At 48.8% G+C, this 21,668-nt stretch overlaps 1 protein-coding gene across 6 annotated transcripts in view; it reads left to right on the top strand.

Annotated features, from left to right (window-relative positions):
- Positions 1-21,668, top strand: part of klc1a (kinesin light chain 1a) — a 42,092-nt gene that overhangs the window by 2,103 nt on the left and 18,321 nt on the right. For 5 of the 6 annotated variants that reach the window (XR_009709081.1, XM_061247387.1, XM_061247404.1 and 2 more), the window contains 11 exons: positions 10,106-10,367; positions 11,032-11,262; positions 12,155-12,233; positions 13,591-13,816; positions 14,224-14,311; positions 15,486-15,587; positions 16,920-17,093; positions 17,925-18,024; positions 19,456-19,508; positions 20,749-20,816; positions 21,340-21,448. Coding sequence is in view for 5 of the 6 variants with exons in the window: in XM_061247387.1 (XP_061103371.1) it covers positions 10,107-10,367; positions 11,032-11,262; positions 12,155-12,233; positions 13,591-13,816; positions 14,224-14,311; positions 15,486-15,587; positions 16,920-17,093; positions 17,925-18,024; positions 19,456-19,508; positions 20,749-20,816; positions 21,340-21,448 (1,491 nt within the window). In the remaining variant the exon portion in view is untranslated. Of the gene's footprint in view, positions 1-4,055; positions 4,140-10,105; positions 10,368-11,031; positions 11,263-12,154; positions 12,234-13,590; positions 13,817-14,223; positions 14,312-15,485; positions 15,588-16,919; positions 17,094-17,924; positions 18,025-19,455; positions 19,509-20,748; positions 20,817-21,339; positions 21,449-21,668 lie in introns of those variants that run through there. The other variant, XM_061247396.1, reaches the window with a different exon arrangement.

Raw genomic sequence — 21,668 nt, 5'->3', positions numbered from 1 at the left:
CTGTGTGGGCCAGGATGTTGGCTCTGTGGCCGTGCTTACTGAGAGCACCACTGTTTCACTGACAGGTGGGTCTGGTGGGCTGCCACTACTGCAGCGAGCGGCGAGCTTCATCTGCAGCGAATTAATGAAATAGTTTTTAATTCTCTACAACTTGCTTCAAGGCACACAGCCGCAGAACAATTTCAGTGCTAATAGTTCCCCATTCCGCTTGTAATTACAAATACAGACAATGGTCTTTCACTGGGCTCGCTGCCCCAGTGTAATTTCTGTACTCCTGGTTTCTTGATAATACCATTTCCATCTCTTGCTCTGGAAATCCAATTCCTGGCTACCTTTGCTCACTGTTGTGTTAACTTTGTGACAGCTAGAATAATATCCTAACTGCTGCACTATCTTGGTGCTCTTTGTACCGCTCTCATTGCTTGGTTTCATTTGAAATCGAAACCAGAAGACTCGGTGTCTGAGCTTGAGACTGTGTTAAAGTGACCCCAGTAACCTGCTGTTCTGCTTGGTGGTTATAAAGATGACCAGTCCCAACCTGAATGTCAGCTCAGTGAGGAGGGAGCGATCGGTGGTGTGGGCTCGGCTTGCTAATGCGTCTGTGTGGATGATCTTTCCCCTCAGTGCTGTGGCGTATGGTGAGGATGGCCACTGCATCTGAACAAACAAATGAGAGAAATCCAAATGAAAGGGGCTTGGGGCAGTGCTTTACATTTTGCTTTACGTGTGCCTTGTTGTGTTTCCACCTGGGGGGTATTCTGTTTGTCTGTTTAATTGTTTTCCATCTCAAGCTGAGTAACCAATGATATCCAGGAATTTGGGCCTGAAGTGTAAATGCTACGGCATCTCAATGCACACGCACACACGCAGACACGCACACACACGTGCGCGCACACACACCCCCACACACACACAGTTGTTACAGTGTGCTGCCAGGTGCTATCGCAGACTGTGTGTGATGCCACGGTGGGCAGTCTTGCTGAAATGCCGAGCTCTGGGGGTATTTCTCCACCCTGTAACAGGATCTCTCCTGGTCAGGGAACAGTAGGGCTTGCAGAAACTCCCAGATCCTGTTTGGGTTGTTTCCCTGGAACTCTGGGTAGGAATTCTGGGGCCGGTCGAGGAGCTGCGGCTTATGAAGAGAGGAATTTTATGCAGCTGTGGGGGAAGTGGTAACTAACTTCTAGAATGTTCTGGGGAGTGTGGTGTCTGTGGGATGGCGGGTCTCTGTGGGAGTGGGTGGGGAGTCTGGATGCCTGCTGTGCCCATACAGCACCTTATTCGGCAGGCCAGTATACGAGGTGTGTACCGAGCCGGAAAACGCCGGAAGATCGCAGTGTGGGTTGGGTAGTGAGGTGCTCTTACCCCGCTCCCGCATTGTCAGGGCGTTCATCTTTCCCAGCCTTTACACGGAATTTGTGGAATTAAAGCCTTGAATGGTTCAGATACCAGTGAACCTAATTTTATGGTTCCCGCACTACATTTTTATTCCTGTCATTTCCGTGCGATTCTTCTGAAACTGACTTTGCAACATTCAACGTGCCCCCCTCAACGTCCTCTGCCACTGCTGTTTTAGACTGCTTTCTCAGCTCTTTGGAGCTGCTGTTCCCTCGGCTGAGAAAATGCACTGCCCAGCCTGTTTGTCTTAGTAACCAGTTCCATACACCCAAGAGGGTTGTGAAGCAAGCGGAGAATTAAGTGCTAAGCATGAATGTCCTGCTCCTACACCGGCCAGGTGAAGCTGTCTCCAGCTACTCTGGCTTCCTCCATTACTCCCCTGTTAAAAGCTTGTTAAGAGCACACCCCTGTGGGCAGGAAATGCTGCCTTACCTGAATCCACGCCTATGGGTGTGCTAACTGCCCAACTGAGTGAAGTGTTACAGCTGTCTGAAGGAGGACTGGATTTGTCAGTGCGCAGAATCCCTGAACCTCCCTGGTGTTTTCTGCCGTCCCACTTTCCTCGTTCCTGAAACGATGGCCCATGATGCTCTGCTTTGTAACTCTGGATTTATGGATCCCCCAGGGCCTTTCTGCTGGGCACTTCCTGGCTCTCTGGCCGTTTATCCCGTTGAGTCTCCAGGCAGAGGAAACCAATCAACTTCCTCTGTACAGCGAGGGATGTGACCGGGTTATATTTCTCCTGCGGTTCCAACTGAAACATGCAGCCATGTTCTTCCAACAGTCATCAACATGGAAAGCAGGCCTGGTTGAGATGGCACTGTGGAGGGAAGGTGGAGATGAAGCATAGTGAAGTCTCAGTTTTGGCCAGCGGGTAATGTTTGTTAGATGTCTTGATTCTCTTGCTTCTCCATTCTCACATTAATACGTGTGGATACATTGAAACTAGAGAGGATGGACGTGTTTTAGTATGAATTTGGGGCTGAAAAATTCTCCATTCAAAGACTGTTCGCTAGAGGTGTTACGATGACTCTTCTGTTGCCAGAGCTCCATGTATCCATCATTCTTAAGCACTGTTGTGGATGCACACAGTCGCCCTTCCCGGATTCTTGCTGGAGGCAGAGTCACTCCGAGCCTGAAATAGTTACTCTTGCTTTCTGCTGTTGCCTCATTACTGTCTTCTACCAGGAAGGATGAATGCTGAATGACAAGACGCTACCAGTCACTCCCTTCCCATAATGCCCCTTTCTTCCTTGTTAGGCATGGGGGTTGGGTCACTCCAGATAACGGCCCTCACGTGTCCCTACTGATGGAACTTCCTGTTGCTCCACTACACGGTGGTTCAGATTGGGGGGGTCTGGCGGGGCCTGGGTAATTTCACCTTTCCCTCTGAGGCCTGTCGAGAGGTCAGGGAGGGGGGGGACATGCCCTGAGAAGTCCCAGATAAACTCTCCCTCCTCATTCACTTCCTCCGAATGACTGCCTCGGTTTTATCTGGCACCATCTCTTTGTGTTTGAACACGGGGATTACAGTCAGGGGCTCATTGTGCCGCCTGACAGAAAAGCAGTTTGTATTGAGGAGCGCATTCATAAGACTTGGCTCTGGCAAGAGAATTCCCCAGCTGAAACGCTGATGACTCAAGCTTAGCAACCGCGAGCTTCAAGGATGAGAGATCTGAGGCTAAGGGGATTGGATCTCGGGCAGAGAGGCATCATGGATTCAGTGGAGGTATAGCTGGGCTCTGTGCATGTCTCCCGTGGGGTTTTTCTATGTGAGACTCGTCAGGATCACGTCGGTAACATAACTCTGACTTTCCGCCTCCTGCCCGGAGGAACAGAAAAGTCATCTCGATTTGAGAAATGAAATGGTGGATATTCCAGCTGCTTGTGCTTTGAGCAAGACGAATACCAGTCGGTGTGAACGAGGAGGAGTACTAAAGGCAGGGCTGTGTGTCCGCTGCTCTCTCTCTCTCCGTGCCCAGAGTTCATCATTTGAGTGGCCGGGCAGGGTTTGAATCCCATATGCAAATGGCAGACTCATGCGCCATACAGCTCTGGCCTCTGGCGTGTGGAAATCCCAGCAGAGCAGGTTTCTGAGGCCCAGCGCTGGAGGAACCCGGCCCAGTCCCTCCAAAGTCCCTCCCCTGGCCCTCCCCAGCCATCGCTGCTTGTCCGGTGGACATGCCTCTGCACTGTGACTTCCTGTTCAGTCTTGTGCGCTGAAGAGAGGAACATGTTCCTGAAAGAGGCGTGCGGTTGGCAGAGAGATCGAGCGTGTGGGCAGAAGTCTGAAACGCGGCCCCACCCCGTCCTCGCATCGAGTTTGTGTTTGTTTATCTCTGAAAATACTCCTTCCCCCGGCTCCACTTAAAAATGGCTTATGTTTCTAATGCACCTCGCAGTGCTTCCTGCTCTTGTTTGAGCTGTTTGAGACTCGTCGTGAAATAATACACTACTGCAATCCTGATGTGGGAGGATCTTCTTCATTTATAGTGTGCTTCTAAGAGTCAGAATGCAAGGGTTAATCCCCCAGCTCTGCGCATGTCTGTCTTTCCTATCCGGTCACATGCCAGGCCACTGGCTGGAAACAGTCACATGACCCTGGAGAAAGCGCACGCTGTATCGGTTTCACTTCCACTTCCTCCAGAGCCGCTGTTTTTGGAACGGTGCAGCCGCGCTTACAGTAGCTCCCTGTCACACCTGCACTGCCGAACCGAGGACTGTCTGCACCGGATTTATGTGTGAGTCTCTTTCAGAACAAGGACTGACTGGACCGGTTGCATGTGTGTGTCTCTTTCAGACTGGACCAGGTTCATGTGTGAGTCTCTTTCAGACTGGACTAGGTTCATGTCCGAGTCACTTTCAGACTGGACCAGGTTCATGTCCGAGTCTCTTTCAGATGGACCGGATTTATGTCTGAGTCTCTTTCGGACTGGACCGGATTCATGTCCGAGTCTCTTTCGAACTGGACCGGATTCATGTCCGAGTCTCTTTCAGACTGGACTGGATTCATGTGTGAGTCTCTTTACGAACAAGGACCGACTGGACCAGGTTCATGTCCCGAGTCTCTTTCAGACTGGACCAGATTCATATCCGAGTTTCTATCAGAGCCCGGGACAGCCTAGTGCCTCACTTAATGACTGAATTCGCCACACCACAGTTGTGTCCAGACAGCAGGCATTTCTTACTGTAGGCCATGTGACACAGACGAAAGCGTTGCCAAGTATTTGGTTCATTAAATTCATCACTGTCGCTGCTGCTCTTGGCAAAATGTAATGCGAGGGCTGGGGATTTGAAACAATGCAACAGTTAAATACTTAGCCACTCACTCATGAACCACACATTCTCATTGCTCATATGCAGGAAGAGCCCAGCAGGGGAAGTCCTGTGGAAACTACGGATCTGGCTTCTTCAACAAAATTATAATAATAATAATAATGGTAATAATAATAATACTATGCCATGCTTGTCAAATTAAGGTGAACTTGATTCAGTACTGAAACGGTATCGTTGGGCTGGAGTTTTTCCAGGACTGATGGATGTTTCTCTTTGGGGCAGTAGGGCTCACCATGGGTCCAAACCAGATGTGTTTTTGGAATAAGCTTGTGTTCCCATTTTTCACCTTGTCTTCTCGGTTCGTGTACATAGTCACACCCCACCTAGGCAGAAGGGGGTGATTCCCTGGGTATCTAAGTAACTGTGGTCATGGTGACAGCTTGGCCCTGTGACTCATAAGCAAGCAACATTGGTGCAGAGGCAATATCAGTAAAAAGCTTGAATTCTGCAACATTCTGCAGCATTTAATATGCTTTGATTAGGCTTAACTATGTTTTACTTTTTTAAACCTTTGGTACCATGAGACCCCATTTTCATAGTACCAGTATTTGTAACTGTTATCATATGAACATTATTAATGGTCATAATAATGTAATCTCTTCAGATGTTAAATATTTAAACATATGTTAGAATTTCATTGAGTTATTCTAGTTCCACAATGAAACAAGTAATTAATGTGGTAATATGTACAAAAGAACGCTTTTGCTTTAAAGAAACACGGCGCCACCAAGACTGTTGCAACTCGGCGGAAGACAGAAGTGGAAGTAATAGCTCATGGTAAATTGCGTAGCAATGATGAATATGTGAAGTTGTCTCGCTTGTGATCGCGATTAGTTGTCTTTAAAAAACAAACCCTCTTAGGAGGCCAAAGTGTGCAGTCATGGCTGATCCAAGCCGGCCCACAAGACATAAATATAGGATCAGAAGGGATTCCAGCAGTTATAAAAGTACATTAGAATGAGGGAAAACTAATGGGGAATTAAAAAGCTTACTAGGCTACTCGGGTCTTTCTGCGCAGAGACCAGGCATTATGGGTTTGCCTTTTATGCCGTCAGAAGACAGGAGGTTGGGCTCATTATCTGAACATTGTCTGTGCTCAGAAGATTTACTTCATGTGTGCTGTATCCTCGGGTCCACCTAATCCTCTTACACGCGTGTAATGCCTCCTGTGAACAGTAAAGCAGCCTTATGACAACGGTGCGCTAGGAGGCAGTGGCAGCTATAAGCAGATGGACGGGAGTTATATTGTTCAGTTCGTAGTGTCCAAGGAAATTGCCTCCGGCTCCGGTGTATACGAAACATGATTTCCCAGTTGTCTGTGACTTATTGCCTATATATCGTCCAATACCAGCACTGCACCGAATGCCACACAGCCTTTAGAAAGGTGCTGTTGTTTTGGTATTAAGGGCAGAATTGGAATGTCGGTTTGCAGATTACTTGAGAAAAAGCGGTTCTGAACATCATGTTGACTCTTTGTGACCCGTGTCATGTGAGGAAAATATGCTATTTGTGTGGTATTTACATGTTTTCATCATGTGCAAGGCTTTCTTTAGCCACCATTAACTGACCATTAATCCTGGTCACCAGTCTTTATGCTTTATGATCTTTATGCTTTGCCGTATTACTAGGAGATAAAATGTTTATTTTTATGTTAAAAGTTGAGTTAACCATTCACATGCATATTGTTGTGGCTATATTGCCTAGTTTTGAAAAGATGGGAATCTACAGTAAGTATCACTTCTACAGGCAGAAGTGTCAGATTAAATCTCAGTTATTATATATTCTCATTATTTCCCAATGACTGGCTGGTCCAGTCAGGTTGCATCAAGACTGTATAGATCATCCCTGACAGGTAAGCTGTTTAACCAGGGCTATCAGCCTCTCACTTTGTTGCTTCTTATCTACACAGATTCACATCTGCAAATGGCATGGAGTTTAAACAGCCCCTGTGCTGTGTGAACAGAGAGGCAGCTTTAAGGGAAAGGTCGATGGTTCAGATGTGGCCATAACACACAGCCCAGGGCTCCCTCTGTCAGTATGTAGCCCAGCTCTGGCGACCTGCTTCTGTTGATAAGGCAGCTTTGTGCCAAGCTGGAACCTCCAGACACTGGCATTCAGACCAATGCACACACAGGCACACAGAACACACGCACGCACACGGAAACAGACACACACACACACACACACACACACACACACACACACACACACACACACACAGAGACATTTGCGCACACATACACACACACGCATTCAGACTGTCAAGGAGACACACAGACACAGAAACAGACACACAAACACACATACACACAGACAGTCACAGTCACAGACACACAGGCACACACAGACAGTCACACACACAGACGCACACAGACACTCAGACAGTCACAGACACACGCAGATACACACACACACACACACACACACACACACACACACACGCACACAGCTGCTCTCTCCAGGGCAGAAGGATGTGCAGTAGGAGTGAATCCACGGTGGAATGAAAGCCAGGTGAAGCGCAGCTCTCTGGGGAAAGGTTAAGGAGGGTGGAGGGTGGAGGGAGGAGACAGATGCAGATGCAGAGAGGAGTGCCTGGAGAGATCAGAAGCAAAGTTATCCAGGCAGAAACCAGGGCTAAAGCTGAGGCGAAAATTAGGTTTGGAGAGAGGAAAAACTCTCCATGGGTGACACAGAACGGAGTGTGTATCTGAGAGTAGAGTGTTTGTAGCCCAGAGTATAGTGTGTGAAGCTGAGAGTAGTTTGTGTGTAGCTGAGATTAGCTGAGAGTAGTGTGTGTGTAGCTGAGATTAGCTGAGAGTAGTGTGTGTGTAGCTGAGAGTAGAGAATGTGTAGCTGAGATTAGCTGAGAGTAGAGAATTTTTAGCTGAGAGTAGTGTGGGTGTAGCTGAGAGTAGTGTATGTGTAGCTGAGAGTAGAGAATGTGTAGCTGAGGGTGCAGCATGCTTATCTCGAGAGTGGAGGTGCGGGTGGAGCTTTATCTGTGTGGGATGATGCAAGTCGGTGACTAATATTGCAGTTCTGTTATTACACTACATTCTGTTTTGCCAGCAGTAGTTATTTTTATTCAATTTTGCTGCTTTTAGACCCTGATCTTAGTGCTAGCCTGTCACTTTCTTGTCTGCAATGCAGTCTCATTCTCTTAAGATTTAATTTTACTGCGGACCGATTGAGTTGATTTAATCCATTTAAATGTGGGGAATTTAATTTTCTCATTAGCTTTAGCCCCTGTCTTGAGCTGGTTATGTAAGTACTGTCACACCTTGGTCACAGCTTGGTCTGGTTTTGTTGAATACAGCTAGAAGATGCTTGCTAAGAGGTTTGTCTGGGAACCACAGAACTGTGCTGTTTTAGAATAGCGTCAATCCCTGTTTCACACCTTCCACTCTCTCCTCCATGTTAACGAGCCCTGGGCCCTGAATCTAATCTGCTCCATAATGAGTGGAATAGGACCATTGTAGCCTGGTATCAAATGTGTGATGGAACAGGAAGGTAATCTGGGTGGTGTTGGGCTACTTTTACATCAACCTGAAAAGCCTGCTTTAACTACCCTTTCCCCTAAGTATGGCTGCACTGGACTGAAGAAAGTAACAGGAAGTATTATTTTTTCCCCAGCCAGCCCTTTTAGCCCTTTAGTGTGAGCTGCCTCCTGCTGTGCTTAGTGAAGGTGTGATTGACCCGACATTATGTACATAGGGTGGGGGGGGGGGGGGGACCAGGACGATAAGCTGCTTCCACTAAGGTCATGTGTCACTTCCAATTTCAATTTCGACATCAACAGCAAATAGCTGTTGACCTGCAACTCTGGAGACTGCAAACGCTCAATAGACTGAAGGACCCTTGCTCGTTGACATTTGTTTTGTGGAACAAAAGGTCTTGTTGCAAAGGACAGGCATCAATGGTAGGGAAGGCAGTGCAGGGAAGGTTGGACATGAGAACATACAAAACCCAAACACGTTGCCGTTAGACGTTAAGGACCGATTCCTGTGTAACTGGGGTATGTGAGTGCACCATTTTGTCTGAACTAGGCCCAGGCTTACAACACGATGCCCCTGGTATGGGTGGGTTGACCGTTTGATGTCAAAGTAATTGAAAACCCCGAGGTGGATATTTAACTTTACAACCATACCGCTGTCCACAGTGTGGCTTTGTGGAGCGGTCTTCTTTTAACTTCAGAGATTCAGCCGCTTTTACCTTCACGCTCACAGAATTCTCAAATAATCTCAGGGTGCAGATGTTCCCCTGTAGCAGAAAACACACTGAAGAAATCTGACGGCAGGCGAGTAGACTGCTCTGAGTCCTCATTCCACCTTTGGCTGAGGAACTTGGCCGAACATCTCTTTGAACCCTGCACATGGTCTGAGGTTCCCTGGCCCAGGGGTGTGCAACCCTGGTTCTGGAGAACCACAGCCTCTGCTGGTTGTTGTTTTTACCTAAAAATCTGCACCCAGTTCAGACCCAAGTAACCTGGTGAAGTAATTGTAATTGTATTTAACTGCTCTAATTGATTAATTAAGTCCTGATTAACAATGAAAACCACCTGAGCCCGTGGTTCTCCAGGACCAGAGTTGAAGACCCCTTTCCTGGCTGAAGGAAATGGGAAGGATGCAGGAAGTGGAGTTTCTGCATCTCGTGGCCACATACAACTCCATGATACAGCCCCACCTCAGACATAGCCGTAGCTGTCTGATATAGAGGCCAAATATTAGCCTTGTGCCTCAGTCAGAGTGTACGTGCATTAGCTGGATTAAAGAGTATGGCTGCGTAAATGGCATTAAACAAACTGCGTCATAAAGAAGGCTCCCAGCCTGTCCATTTCTCATGAATACATGTATCAGATGTGGTAGATGGTGCAATAGTGTAAGCTTTATGTCTTACCAATTTCCACAACAGAATGCTAATAAAATGCTTGGCGCACTGTGATGAATTATTCAGGAATGAGCCTGCATCTTATTTAGCCCCATTGTCATTTGTTTTTAGCTTTTCAAGTGCAGTCTGTATAATGGTAGGAAATATCAATTCCCACTGCATAAACTCGATTCCAATTTATAAAATCTGTGACACGGACCGGTGCATTTCCTCCATTAAGTGCAGACCCAGGCCCCCAGTTGGAGATAACCAAACTTTCTGGAGTTATTCTCTAATATGTCTTCTGAAGGCAGTGAGTGACTGGCAAGCCAGATAAGGAAATGTGTGGAAAGAATGAGTTGGAGTTCTTTGATGTAGCTTGGCTGGCCTTTTGGACCAGTAGGATAGGTGCGGTGAAGTCCCGGCCGCTCTTCCCCGGTGCTCTGTGTCCGTCGGTAACCCCCCCCCCCCCCCCCCCCCCCCCCTTCCCTCCCTCCCCATCCAGGATGTATGAGAACATGTCCACCATGGTGTGCATGAAAGAGGACCCGGGCGAGAAGCTCTCCCAGGATGAGATCATCTGCAAGACCAAGCAGGTGATCCAGGGCCTGGAGGCCCTGAAGCACGAGCACCACTCCATCCTGGACGGCCTGCTGCAGACGCTCAGCTGCCTGAAGCAGGACGAGGAGAGCAGCCTGGTGGAGGAGAAGTCCCACATGATCCGCAAGTCCCTGGAGATGCTGGAGCTGGGCTTGAGCGAGGCGCAGGTCTGTTGCTGCCCAGTGGGTGGGGCGTGGGGCGTGGGGGGGGGAGTTCAGGCTCATGTCTCGGGGTGATGACCTCAGCAGTGGTCAGGGCCCGTGATTCGTCATAATCTCCAGAGTAATGCTTCTTTCATAATGGTGGGTTTATCATGAACCATTCAGGAGTGAAAGTTCTGGATTGTAGATTTGGGAGTGCACAAAGCAATTTGAGTGTGATGGTGACTAATGACTGTAGTGGAAGGACAAATAACAAATTTGTCTGTCAGAGCTTTCTGTAATTTATCGAACGCTGGACTATCTGCAATCTGTTCTGTCCTAAACCGCCCCTTCCTTTCCCCTCTCCTTATTGTTGTCTGCCTCACTTATCATTTCTGTCGCTTGCTTTCCCTCTCACCATTTTCACCTTCATCTTCTCGTGCCTCTCGCTCTCCTCTTCCTCCCCTGTTTTTTCACATATTTTCTCATGTCATTCTCCCTATCTGTTTCTTTCTCCCATGTCTCCTTCCCTTTTCCCCATCTCACTGTCCTTCTCTCCCTCCATCTCACTGTCCCTCTCCCTCTCCATCTCCCTCCATCTCACTGTCCCTCTCCCCCTCATCTCCCTCCATCTCACTGTCCCTCTCCCCCTCCGTCCCCCTCCATCTCTCCGCCCGTCCGGCTCTCCCAGGTGATGATGGCCCTGTCGGGGCACCTGAGCTCGGTGGAGTCGGAGAAGCAGAAGCTGCGGGTGCAGGTGCGGAGGCTGTGCCAGGAGAACCAGTGGCTGCGGGACGAGCTGGCCAACACCCAGCAGAAGCTGCAGAAGAGCGAGCAGAGCGTGGCCCAGCTGGAGGAGGAGAAGAAGCACCTGGAGTTCATGAACCAGCTCAAGAAGTACGACGAGGACCTCTCCCCCTCCGTGAGTCAAACACTGAGCCGTCACCTCACCGGAGAGTGATCTTTCACTAATGCACTTCCCCGTCTATTCTACCTGTGAGAATCCAGCTTGGTTAGTATGTGCTTAGTGTAACGAGTCCTAATGTCACTGCCTGTAGGCGTCTGATAAATATCTTCCTTATCTTTTGATAAAGATTGCACTTTTTGAAAGAAGCAGCGGAACTGGGAATCCAACCTATGGGTCACCGAAGCTGTATACTACAGCCCGATACGTTAGTCTGAGTGGGTGTGGGAACTAAAAAAATGTAGTGCCGTTTGAACATGGCAATGTATTACAGTCATCCTTAAACTGTAAGAACTCACAGGGAGATGAAAATGCTTTCTTAGGCTTAGCTCTATGGACGCTGAACACAGCAAGACACTGGCCAAGAGGAACTGAATTGAAATGGTCCTTGTATTTGAGATAAATTAGCTGGTGGAAATTCAGAGTGAAAGCAGATATCCACATTATTCCCGTGAGGTGTGTCTTGTAATTGCAGTGTGAAGAAAGCTTTGGCCAATGTAAAGACCTTAGGGTGGGGTTCCTTCAGTGGAATGTTTTCTTTGCTGAAGAGCATTGGGGTTCAGTGTGCATTAAACCAAGTTAGTCCTGTTTCTTGCGTTGAGAAAACTTGTAAAAGTTTATTTGGCATTACTGGATAAGTGGAAAAACAGCCGTGCTTTGCTGCATTGCGCCAGGCTGCTGTGAATCGTGTGGGTGCCTCTATCAGACTGCGGCTCCAGACGGTGGCCATGCAAGCATGTGGAGTTTAATGTGTAAGCTGCTGTATTAGGAAATGCCTTTTGAAAGTCCCACATTGTCTGCTGGAATGCCTGCAAGTTCTCATGAGTCGCCTTCCCTTCTTGTGAAATAGGAAGAGAAAGACTCGGACTCCAGCAAGGAGACACTGGACGACCTCTTCCCCAACGATGAAGATGACCAGGGTCCGGGCAGTAAGTCTCCTTTCTCACCTCCTCTTTCCTGGGCGGGGGAGCAGAAGGGCAGGTTCCTTCAAATCTATCTCCATGCTAGTCTAAGCTACACTTTATCCTGCTGCCTCCAAACGTCCACCCCCTCAGAACCCAAAAGACCCAACTGGGGTTTGCCTATGAGCCCTGAGTGTATCCGAGGCGGGGCGGCAGACCTTGCAGATGTTGGTGCAGAACCGGGTGTAGACCGCCAGCCGCGGCTAAGGCAGAGGCAGGGTTTTGGCGAAGTACCCTCTCATTACAGACCGGCTGGATGAGACCACAGTCCCATCGGTGTCGCGCACGCCGTTTAGCGCCAAGATGAGACGCAGATACAAGCGAGGCCCCGGCTCCTGCATGCCTTTGTTTACTCAGGTGGCTATTCTGGGCACTTTTCTATTAATTATGTGGCACAGAGGAGGGGGGAATCAAAGGGACTGTCAGGGGCGCCAGGAAGAGCCTTGACGTGGGCGGAATGGATCATCAAAGACACTCTGCAGCACGGTGAAATATCACTGGCTTGTTTTGATGAGCCTGTTCTGCAGAAAGGCGAATCGGATATCGCCTACCCGTTCTGCGCCTCTGTCTGTCATCCTTACTCTTGCTCCTACACAGGGATGTTCATCTGGGACCTTATGTTTTACACCGGGAAAGTTGGCGCAGCAATGAATTAATGTTAGCTTCTTGTTTCAGTTAATTACACAGACTCACATTAGACCAATACGCACTGTGGGAGCTAATTCTCCTCACTGGTCCATCTGCTTCATTAATTCAGCAGCGGTTTCTCGTATCGCGTTATTCTTAAGAAGGTGCTGCTGTCGGCTGAGGTTCATAAAAGTAATGGGTTTTTGTTGAAGAAAAGCAGCAGCGTGGGCAGACATGCACACTGGGGATCGCTTTCTCACTGTCCTCACTCTGGTGAAATTATTGCTGTCAATTCCCACTCCTGTCCCGTGCCCAATTTATAGATATAGAACTGGCCTTGATGAATTCCCATCACTCACTGTATACAGGACTCGACACTTATAGTGTATTGACACTCACCGAGAAACATAAATCTATTTATTTTCTCGATTTCTGTACACAAGGCCACACGTTTTATTGAAGTACTCATCAGGCCTTGTTTTTTTTTCTTTTTTTTTCTTCTTTCCAGTCTTTTCTCTGACCGCCACCGCTTTTTGCTGTGTTATCCCCCACCTAGTGAAATATCACTAATGTTCCTGCGGGCTTGTGTGTTTATGAAAGCGCGGACGCGTGAGACTGTAATTGGGTTCGGTTTACTGCGGGTACGGGATCGGTCGCTGGAACGCTAACGGAGGTTGTTTTCTCTCCGTCTCCTCAGTCCAGCAGCACAACAGCAGTGCGGCGGCAGCAGCCCAGCAGGGCGGCTACGAGATCCCGGCCCGCCTGCGCACCCTGCACAACCTGGTGATCCAGTACGCCTCCCAGGGCCGCTACGAGGTGGCCGTGCCCCTCTGCAAGCAGGCCCTGGAGGACCTGGAGAAGACCTCGGGCCACGACCACCCAGACGTGGCCACCATGCTCAACATCCTGGCCCTGGTGTACAGGTGAGCTCCAGACAGGGCGTGGTGCTCCAGAACAGGCCCTTACAGGTGTGCCAGTCAGGGATTACTGTGCAAAGCAGGAAACGTCGGGTGGCATATCGTGCCCTCGGATTGAGCGTGCGTCTTCAGTGTTGCTGCTTGTCTCGACAAGCCGATGTGCCGGTTGGTAAATTCCATGGATATAACATTGCTGAAAGTATGCCAACCAAGTGTGGAAACCCAAGTATGCCAACTAACAGGCAGCTCATTATGCTGCAGCTCTGTCCTTTGGCACAGGTGAGAGAGTCTTTGTTCACCCTGCTTCCTTAACAAGGGAACCGTCCTGAAGGATGAAAGCTGAAGCAGTGTACGCTTGTCAGAGTTGCCATGGAGATGCAGCGTTAATGAGTCCCAGTGCTCCTCCTTTCCAGGGACCAGAACAAATACAAAGAGGCGGCCAACCTGCTTAACGACGCCCTGGCCATCCGGGAGAAGACCCTGGGCAGGGACCACCCAGCGGTGAGTGTGCACCCCCTCCCCGTGTGTACTGCACTTTTTACCCTCAACAGCACCCTGAGGGCAGACGACCATGTTTTGCTTGATGTTACTGCTGAAGCGAACTCCGTTCTTCCCTCTAATCAGAGGTGCTCCAATGGACCTGTTTTAGTTAAGATTGCCCTTCCCCAAAACCCCCTGGACTATGTCGAGAAATATCATTAATGATTGTAAAAAAAAAAAAAAAAAAGTGAAACATAAATAAATAAATAAACAGGTGAGCCTTGAGCCCTTGTGTCCTGCGTGAGAGACAATCACTCTAATCACAACATCAGATCTACTGCCAGAGCTGCCTTTTGAGCAGGGGTCTCCAATCTTATCCAGAAAGGGCCGGTGTGTGTGCAGGTTGTTGTTTTAGCACAGGACTAAGACAGCTGATTCTACTCATCTAGGTCTTGATTAAAGACCACGATTAGTTCATTAGTATAATCAGGTGTGTTACTGCTGGGTTAAAACAAAAACCTGCACCCACGCCGGCCCTTTTAGGATAAGATTGGAGACCCCTGCTTTTGAGTATGTGAGGCTGCTCTCTTAAAAAAATATATATATATATATATAAGGTTTCCCTGACTGATTTGCAAACGTGTAGGCGTGAAATTGCTATGAGAGATTACCCTTTTGACAGGGCTGTCTTCCCCCCGGGTGTTGTTGAGGGCAAAAGTAAATCCAACCGTGTACAGCCGGCTCCCCCAGTGGCGTATTGTCCTGGCGTACTGACTGTGTTAACTCGACAGGCCCTCCCCCGAGCCTCTCGGACCCGCGACCCCCCTCCTCCTACGCAGAGGTCAGACTCCGTCACGCTCCCTCCTCTGACGAGCACAGGGTGCGGCCCTCGGCTCCAATCGAAGAGCGATCCCGAGCGCAGAGGGCCGTCTGTTATTGTCTTCTGTTTTCATGTGGGGAGAGTTCATTGCGTTGATCCTGATTTAATTACAGATGACAATTATTTCCCTTTCTTTCAGTTGTTTTTCCCACCCTCCCTTTTGTGATGCGCTGCAATCGGTTCTCTGTGTGATGCTCTCTGATCAACTGCACGTGCTAGTCTCTTGAGTCTCGCTGCGCACCAGGGCATGCTTGATCAGTATGTACCCTCGGGCTGATTCCTCTGTCTGTCACTGATGTCACCCTGTCCCCTCAGGTTGCAGCCACCCTTAACAACTTGGCGGTGCTGTACGGCAAGAGGGGCAAGTACAAGGAGGCGGAGCCGCTGTGCAAGAGGGCGCTGGAGATCCGAGAGAAGGTGGGTGAGAGCGGATTGGACGAGGGGGGCTGAGCGAGTCGCGTGATTGGACGGAGAGGAGCCACACTGCAGCATCCAGAGCAGATGTAGCCCCAGAGTCGAGGTCGTTCAGGCTGTGACTGCAAACTCTGCAGTGTTCTGCACCATTCGGCTGTGTCCTTCCCCTTCTCTCTCTCATCCCTCTCTCCCTCAGGACTCCCACACCCCCCCCCGGCTCTGTAATAAAGAGAATCTCTCGCTGCGAAAGTTCAGTCAGCGCAGAGTTTATTTTGGTCCTGTAATAATGCGGTACGGAATAATAAAAAAGGGGGGGTGTCAGAATCGCAGCAGTCCTGAAAATGTGGAGGACAGCTTTTTGTTTTTTTACCTTCCACCCTCCAAGCTGCTCTCTCCCCTTCTCCTCGCGTCGATTCCCTGGCACCCCGTCTCTCTGCAGAAGGGACAACGGTTCATTTCGGTGCCACAGCTTAAGCACCAGCTTAAGCGCAGTGGAAGTGCTTTAACAACAGTGGCACTTTGCGACACTTCCTAATGAAGGCTCTTGTGAAAGCTTAGAGATTCGCTACGCAGCTTGAGAGCTGGCAGATGCGAACAGTCGAGAGTCCCCCCTGCCACCCCCCGGATAAATATAAGCCCTTTTCTGCGTGTCTATAGATTTTGATCGCGGTAGGTAATGAGCGCTAACTCCTGTCGGGCTAACCCGCGCTCTAATGATCAGCGAGTCTCTTCAGCGAGCCTTCCCAGTCCCAGTAATTAGTGCCACCCATTTGCTGCTCGCGTTCTTTGTTTATTGTGAGCGCTTTAACGTCCTGAGCCTGGGGAATATACACGCAATGTGTTATTCATCTGTTTTATTTGTCCACCCACTGTAGCGCACTTTGGGGGTTTTCTTTCATCTGTGTTTGGAGAAGGGGGGTGATGTGTAAACATCCTGTTGCCCGCTTCCTGTGTGGTGGTCCCAAACCCGCAGGGGGGCTGTGCCAATTACAGCAGACCCCATGAGACCCCGTGTTGCACCCCACTGTTTGGAATTTGGTGCGGAGTGATAATCTAGTGAACACAAAATATTCTCACATTGTTACTGGAATGTTTCGGCAGTGTCATAACATTGCCACTTCATAGCAGCAACATTGTGGGAATGGTTTGTGTTGGCTGGGAAGGCTGTTACTGGAAGGCTGGAGGGGCAGGGGGGTGTACATGTGTGGGAATGTGTGTGTTTTCTAAACATATCGGCGTGTTTGTGTGTCAGCACGTTTCTTCCGTACGTGTAAACGGGGGAGTGTCCGTGCTGCATGTTTGCCGGGATCAGCTCATAGGGTTTGTGTCCTTCAGGTGCTGGGGAAGGACCACCCGGACGTGGCCAAGCAGCTGAACAACCTGGCGCTGCTGTGCCAGAACCAGGGCAAGTACGACGAGGTGGAGTACTACTACCAGCGCGCCCTGGAGATCTACCAGACCAAGCTGGGCCCCGACGACCCCAACGTGGCCAAGACCAAGAACAACCTGGTGAGACGTCTGTGGGCTCCAGGGAGCCTCTGCCTGGCCTTCCCCTAATTCCACCCCCTCAATAAAGTTATCCATTCCGTTATCTTGCAGCACTCATCAGCATACAACAAAAAGTGTTGCGGAATTTGCCACCCGCTCTCTGATACCCGCGAGTGGTATCGGCCATCTGCACCCCAAGCAGAAGTGAAGTTTAGAATTGCGCATTGCCCTGTGGCAAACCGACATTCTATCGCGAATTAAGGAACCGAAAAGTGCAGGGGAATCCCCCAGGTCGCATGTTAATGTGCAGATGGATAACCCCCCCCCCCCCCCCCACACACACACACACACCCCTTGCAGCTTCATTGGAAAAACCAAATCATGTGATCGCTGCATGCCCTTGCTCCTGATTGCTTGTCTTAACAGCACCGAAAAGATGCCTGTGATGTTTTCCCCAGAAGCAGTTCACATTGCCTGAAACGTTTGGTTATTCACTACCCATCAGGTATAATTAAAGCAAAAGTGATGAAAGATCATCTATGCGCCCTGTGGCAGTAGTATCCTTGAATAACCGCGATTTGATATATTGTGCAGCCGTATGTGCTTATAGAGGGGTTGGTACTAATCAGCCGTTGCCTGTGAGTCAATCCGGGCAGCGGCCTGTCTGAGCGCTGAGGGCACAGACTCCAGTGCCATGCCGTGTGGGCTGGGCTGTAGTGTCTGACTCCTAACCTTCCCATCGCCACACTGGGACTCGCGGTGCTCCCAGTGAAAGCAGCGTAACCCTGAGTGACGGTGTGTCTGCGCCCGCAAGCTCTGTGCTCACTTCCTCTGTCGCTTCTCCGTTCCCAGGCTTCCTGTTACCTCAAGCAGGGGAAGTTCAAGCAGGCGGAGACGCTGTACAAAGAGATCCTCACCCGCGCCCACGAGAGGGAGTTTGGGTCCGTGGACGGTAAGGGCTCCGGGGTTTCGCCGTCTCTGAACGAGCCTGTCAGCCATCGACAGGCCTGGGTCTCTGCTGATGCCTGTGTCTCTGTTCAGGGCTTGTGGCTGTGTTCAGGGCTTGTGTCTGTGTTCAGGGCTCGTGTCTCATGTTCAGGGCTCGTGGCTCTGTTCAGGGCTTGTGTCTGTGTTCAGGGCTTGTGTCTGTGTTCAGGGCTTCTGTCTGTGTTCAGGGCTTGTGTCTGTGTTCAGGGCTTGTGTCTGTGTTCAGGGCTTCTGTCTGTGTTCAGGGCTTGTGTCTGTGTTCAGGGCTTGTGTCTGTGTTCAGGGCATGTAACTGTATTCAGGGCTTGTGTCTGTGTTCAGGACTTGTGGCTGTGTTTCTTGCTTGCTATTTTGGGGTTCTTGCCTGGTTTTGCCCTTTCTTGCTCTTCTGTTATTCTGTAAAGCATCTTTTCGGTAGTATTCTGTGAAAAGCGCTATACTAATATAATTGCCTTGACTTGACACGGCTTTCTGACAGGCATTAGGGGATGTATTCATTTTGAGTTGGTTTACAATTTAAAGGCACTAATCCTAACCGGCTTCCTATTTACATTTTACATTTTAGTCATTTGGCAGATGCTTTTAATTCAAAGCGACTTACAAGTGCATAGGTTCTTCCACAAGTTAAAGCATCACATCCATAACTAGTAAAATACACATTAAATGTATTTGAAGAAACAGAGTATTGAAATTGGTTTCTGAATGTAATCATTTTGATGGCTGAAAAGACCGCCATACACACATGCATACACACATGGATGCACACATGCATGCACACACGCATACACACATGCATACACACACACACACATACACACACACATACACACACGCATGCACACATGCATACACACACACACACACACACACACACACACACACACACACACACACACATACACACACACGCATGCACCCTTAATGTGAAGGTCTGGCTCTGAGACTGCTGTCCTCGGCATTGTAATCCCGTTGGATGAGAGCGAGCAGATGACCTTTCAGTGAGAGCAGTTATGCTGTGAATGGGACTACATATCCCACAGTGCCGCTGAATGTGTCCGACTGACACACGCACATTGCGACAGTTTGATTTCCTGTATTTCTGAGTGCCTCGTTCAGACTATCCGCGTGTGAAATGGGCTGCACACAACTGATTCTATCTGTCCCTGATTTCCTGTCTTTTTCTGACTTTATCTAGATCAGACTGACTGTTTTTTGTCTCCCTCTCTCTCTCTCTGCCTTTGTCTTTTTGTCTGACCCTCTCTCCCTCTGTCTCTCTCTCTCTGGCTCACTCTCTCGGTCTCACTGTGTCCGTCTCTCTCGCCCTCCCTCTCTGCCTTTGTCTTTGTCTTTTTCTCTGTCTCCCTCTCTATCTCACTGTCTGCCCTGTGTTTTTCAGATGAGAATAAGCCCATTTGGATGCACGCAGAGGAGAGAGAGGAGCAGAGCAAGGTGAATACGGTCATCAGTCCTCTGTCCTAACTCCCCCCGGCCCTAATTGCAGGCTAGGAAGAGATAATCCCTAAATGGCATTATCGCTCATTTGGCTTCCGCTGCAGCTTTTAGATTGAGAGGAAAAGGCCAAAATCACGTCTATGCGAAGTGTTACCTGCTCTGTATGCTGCAGTGTGAGTTATAGAGATGGAACTTCGGGGAAATTGACTAGCAGTAATGATTCGTTCCTGCGAATTTCAAATAAGAGGGTGCAGTATAGATCTGTCAAAGGAGGGCTCATTCCATTACTAGACCTGTTCCATAACTATTCACAATGTTCAGGGCTTATTTTAGAGGGATATGTAATTCATGAGGAACCTCCTGCTTCAGCTCTGTTTTGGATGTGTATTGCCTCTCTCAAATGTGAGCTGTGCATGCAATTTTGAAGTGCTGACTAATCTCGTTCAAACTAATTGAAGTAATTTTATGAGGACTTTATTTAAATAACCAGATTGGCACTGATTACGGTTACTTAGTCCCTAGAGAGCTGTAAATCAGTGTGCTACTGCTTAACCACAACATGTTCATCTTTTAATGGTGACTGCAGGCAGTTTGTATGTTGTCTGTGGGGTGAATCTAGTCATTTTAGTCATTTACTCATTTCTGTAGGCCTGATAAGCCCACATCAAACTGCTCATTAACTGTGCGGAGGTTTAAATGTTGCCATCATTATTGCTTCTGCAGAGCGCTGTCACCTCTGTTATGGATACAAGTGTGTAATATAGTATACTTCGTGTAATATACAGCGTGTGATATAGTATATAGCGTAGAGCAGGAGTAGGCAGCCCTGGTCCTGCAGTGCCAGAGATGGTAAATGGTAAATGTTCCTCCCAAACTTGCAACTGCATAATTCTTGCTTCCTTTTAATTGGTTGTAATTAATCAGGTTTAATGAATGCAGGAGACCGGGTGCTGGAGGCGCTGAATATTCAGCCTCAGACTTTTAATCATCCATCACACGCAGTGCTCAGCTGGAACAAAAACCAGAAATGTCTCTGGCACTCCAGGACCAGGGTGGTCTCCCCCTGGTGTACAGTGTGTGATGTACACTGTGAAGTGGTGGCTTTTTGGGTGGAGTTGTGCCCGGCCCTCTCAGTTGGAGGTAGTTGAGGTTATTCCTGCGGTTCCCGTTGTGGCGGGTTGCCAGGTGCGCCGTGTGTGCTTCAGCTGTGTGTGACGGGTGTGATTGTGTTCCCCAGGGAAAGCAGAAAGACGGCTCGCCTTTCGGGGAGTACGGCGGTTGGTACAAGGCCTGCAAGGTGGACAGGTCAGTACTCGGGTGTGACCGGATCTGGCGTCCAGTAATGCATAACTTCTTTCTGCCTAACATCAAACTGGACACATTTGACCATGCTTCCATTCTTTTGTGTGCTGTTCCCCAGTAGGAAATGATGAGTGAGAGATATTTTTAATGCATTTGCCCTATTCCTTAGGGTACCTACATTTCTGTATGTAATCCGGTTTGAAATCAAGAACATCACTAATTTCACGGATATCTTATCCATTTCATAACAAGGTTTTTTTTAAGTGAAGAGGAAACTGGTAAAATTAGACACGTTTCCCCTGTTTAATTGAGCCTGAATTATGGCATATCCCATTTCTCTATTCACAAGTTATGCCGTTTAACTATCCGGAGCAATAAAGAGAAACCAGACTCCATAAGTAGATCTGCGGTAAAACATTTAAGTGCATAGAGGTGTGCCGTTGTTCATGGCTGGCTGGTCCGGGCGGTAATGGCTGCCGGGTTGTTTAAGTGTTGTTAATGCGCAGTAACCCTGTGTCTCCCACAGCCCCACGGTGACCACCACGCTGAAGAACCTAGGGGCGCTCTACAGACGGCAGGGCAAGTTTGAGGCGGCTGAAACCCTGGAGGAGGCTGCCATGCGCTCCCGCAAACAGGTGAGACTTCTTTATCTATCCGAAAGCTTTTCATTTGGTCTAAAAGTGGCGTTGTTGGTCTTAGCACGAAGCCTTTTTGCATGTCGGTGTATCGTTAAATGCAGTAACTGGAACATTGCGTGATTTTTTTCTTTTACGGATATTTGATTTGCAAGATTTTTCGGACTTTTAGTTTTTGCAGTAAATTTGTCACAACGATATGTTGTTTACATGCAAAATC

Source organism: Conger conger, chromosome 1 (genome assembly GCF_963514075.1).
Source record: "Conger conger chromosome 1, fConCon1.1, whole genome shotgun sequence".
NCBI classification, from domain to species: domain Eukaryota; kingdom Metazoa; phylum Chordata; class Actinopteri; order Anguilliformes; family Congridae; genus Conger; species Conger conger.
The sequence above is the reverse complement of the archived record's forward strand: the minus strand, read 5'-3'. Positions and strand labels throughout refer to the sequence as shown.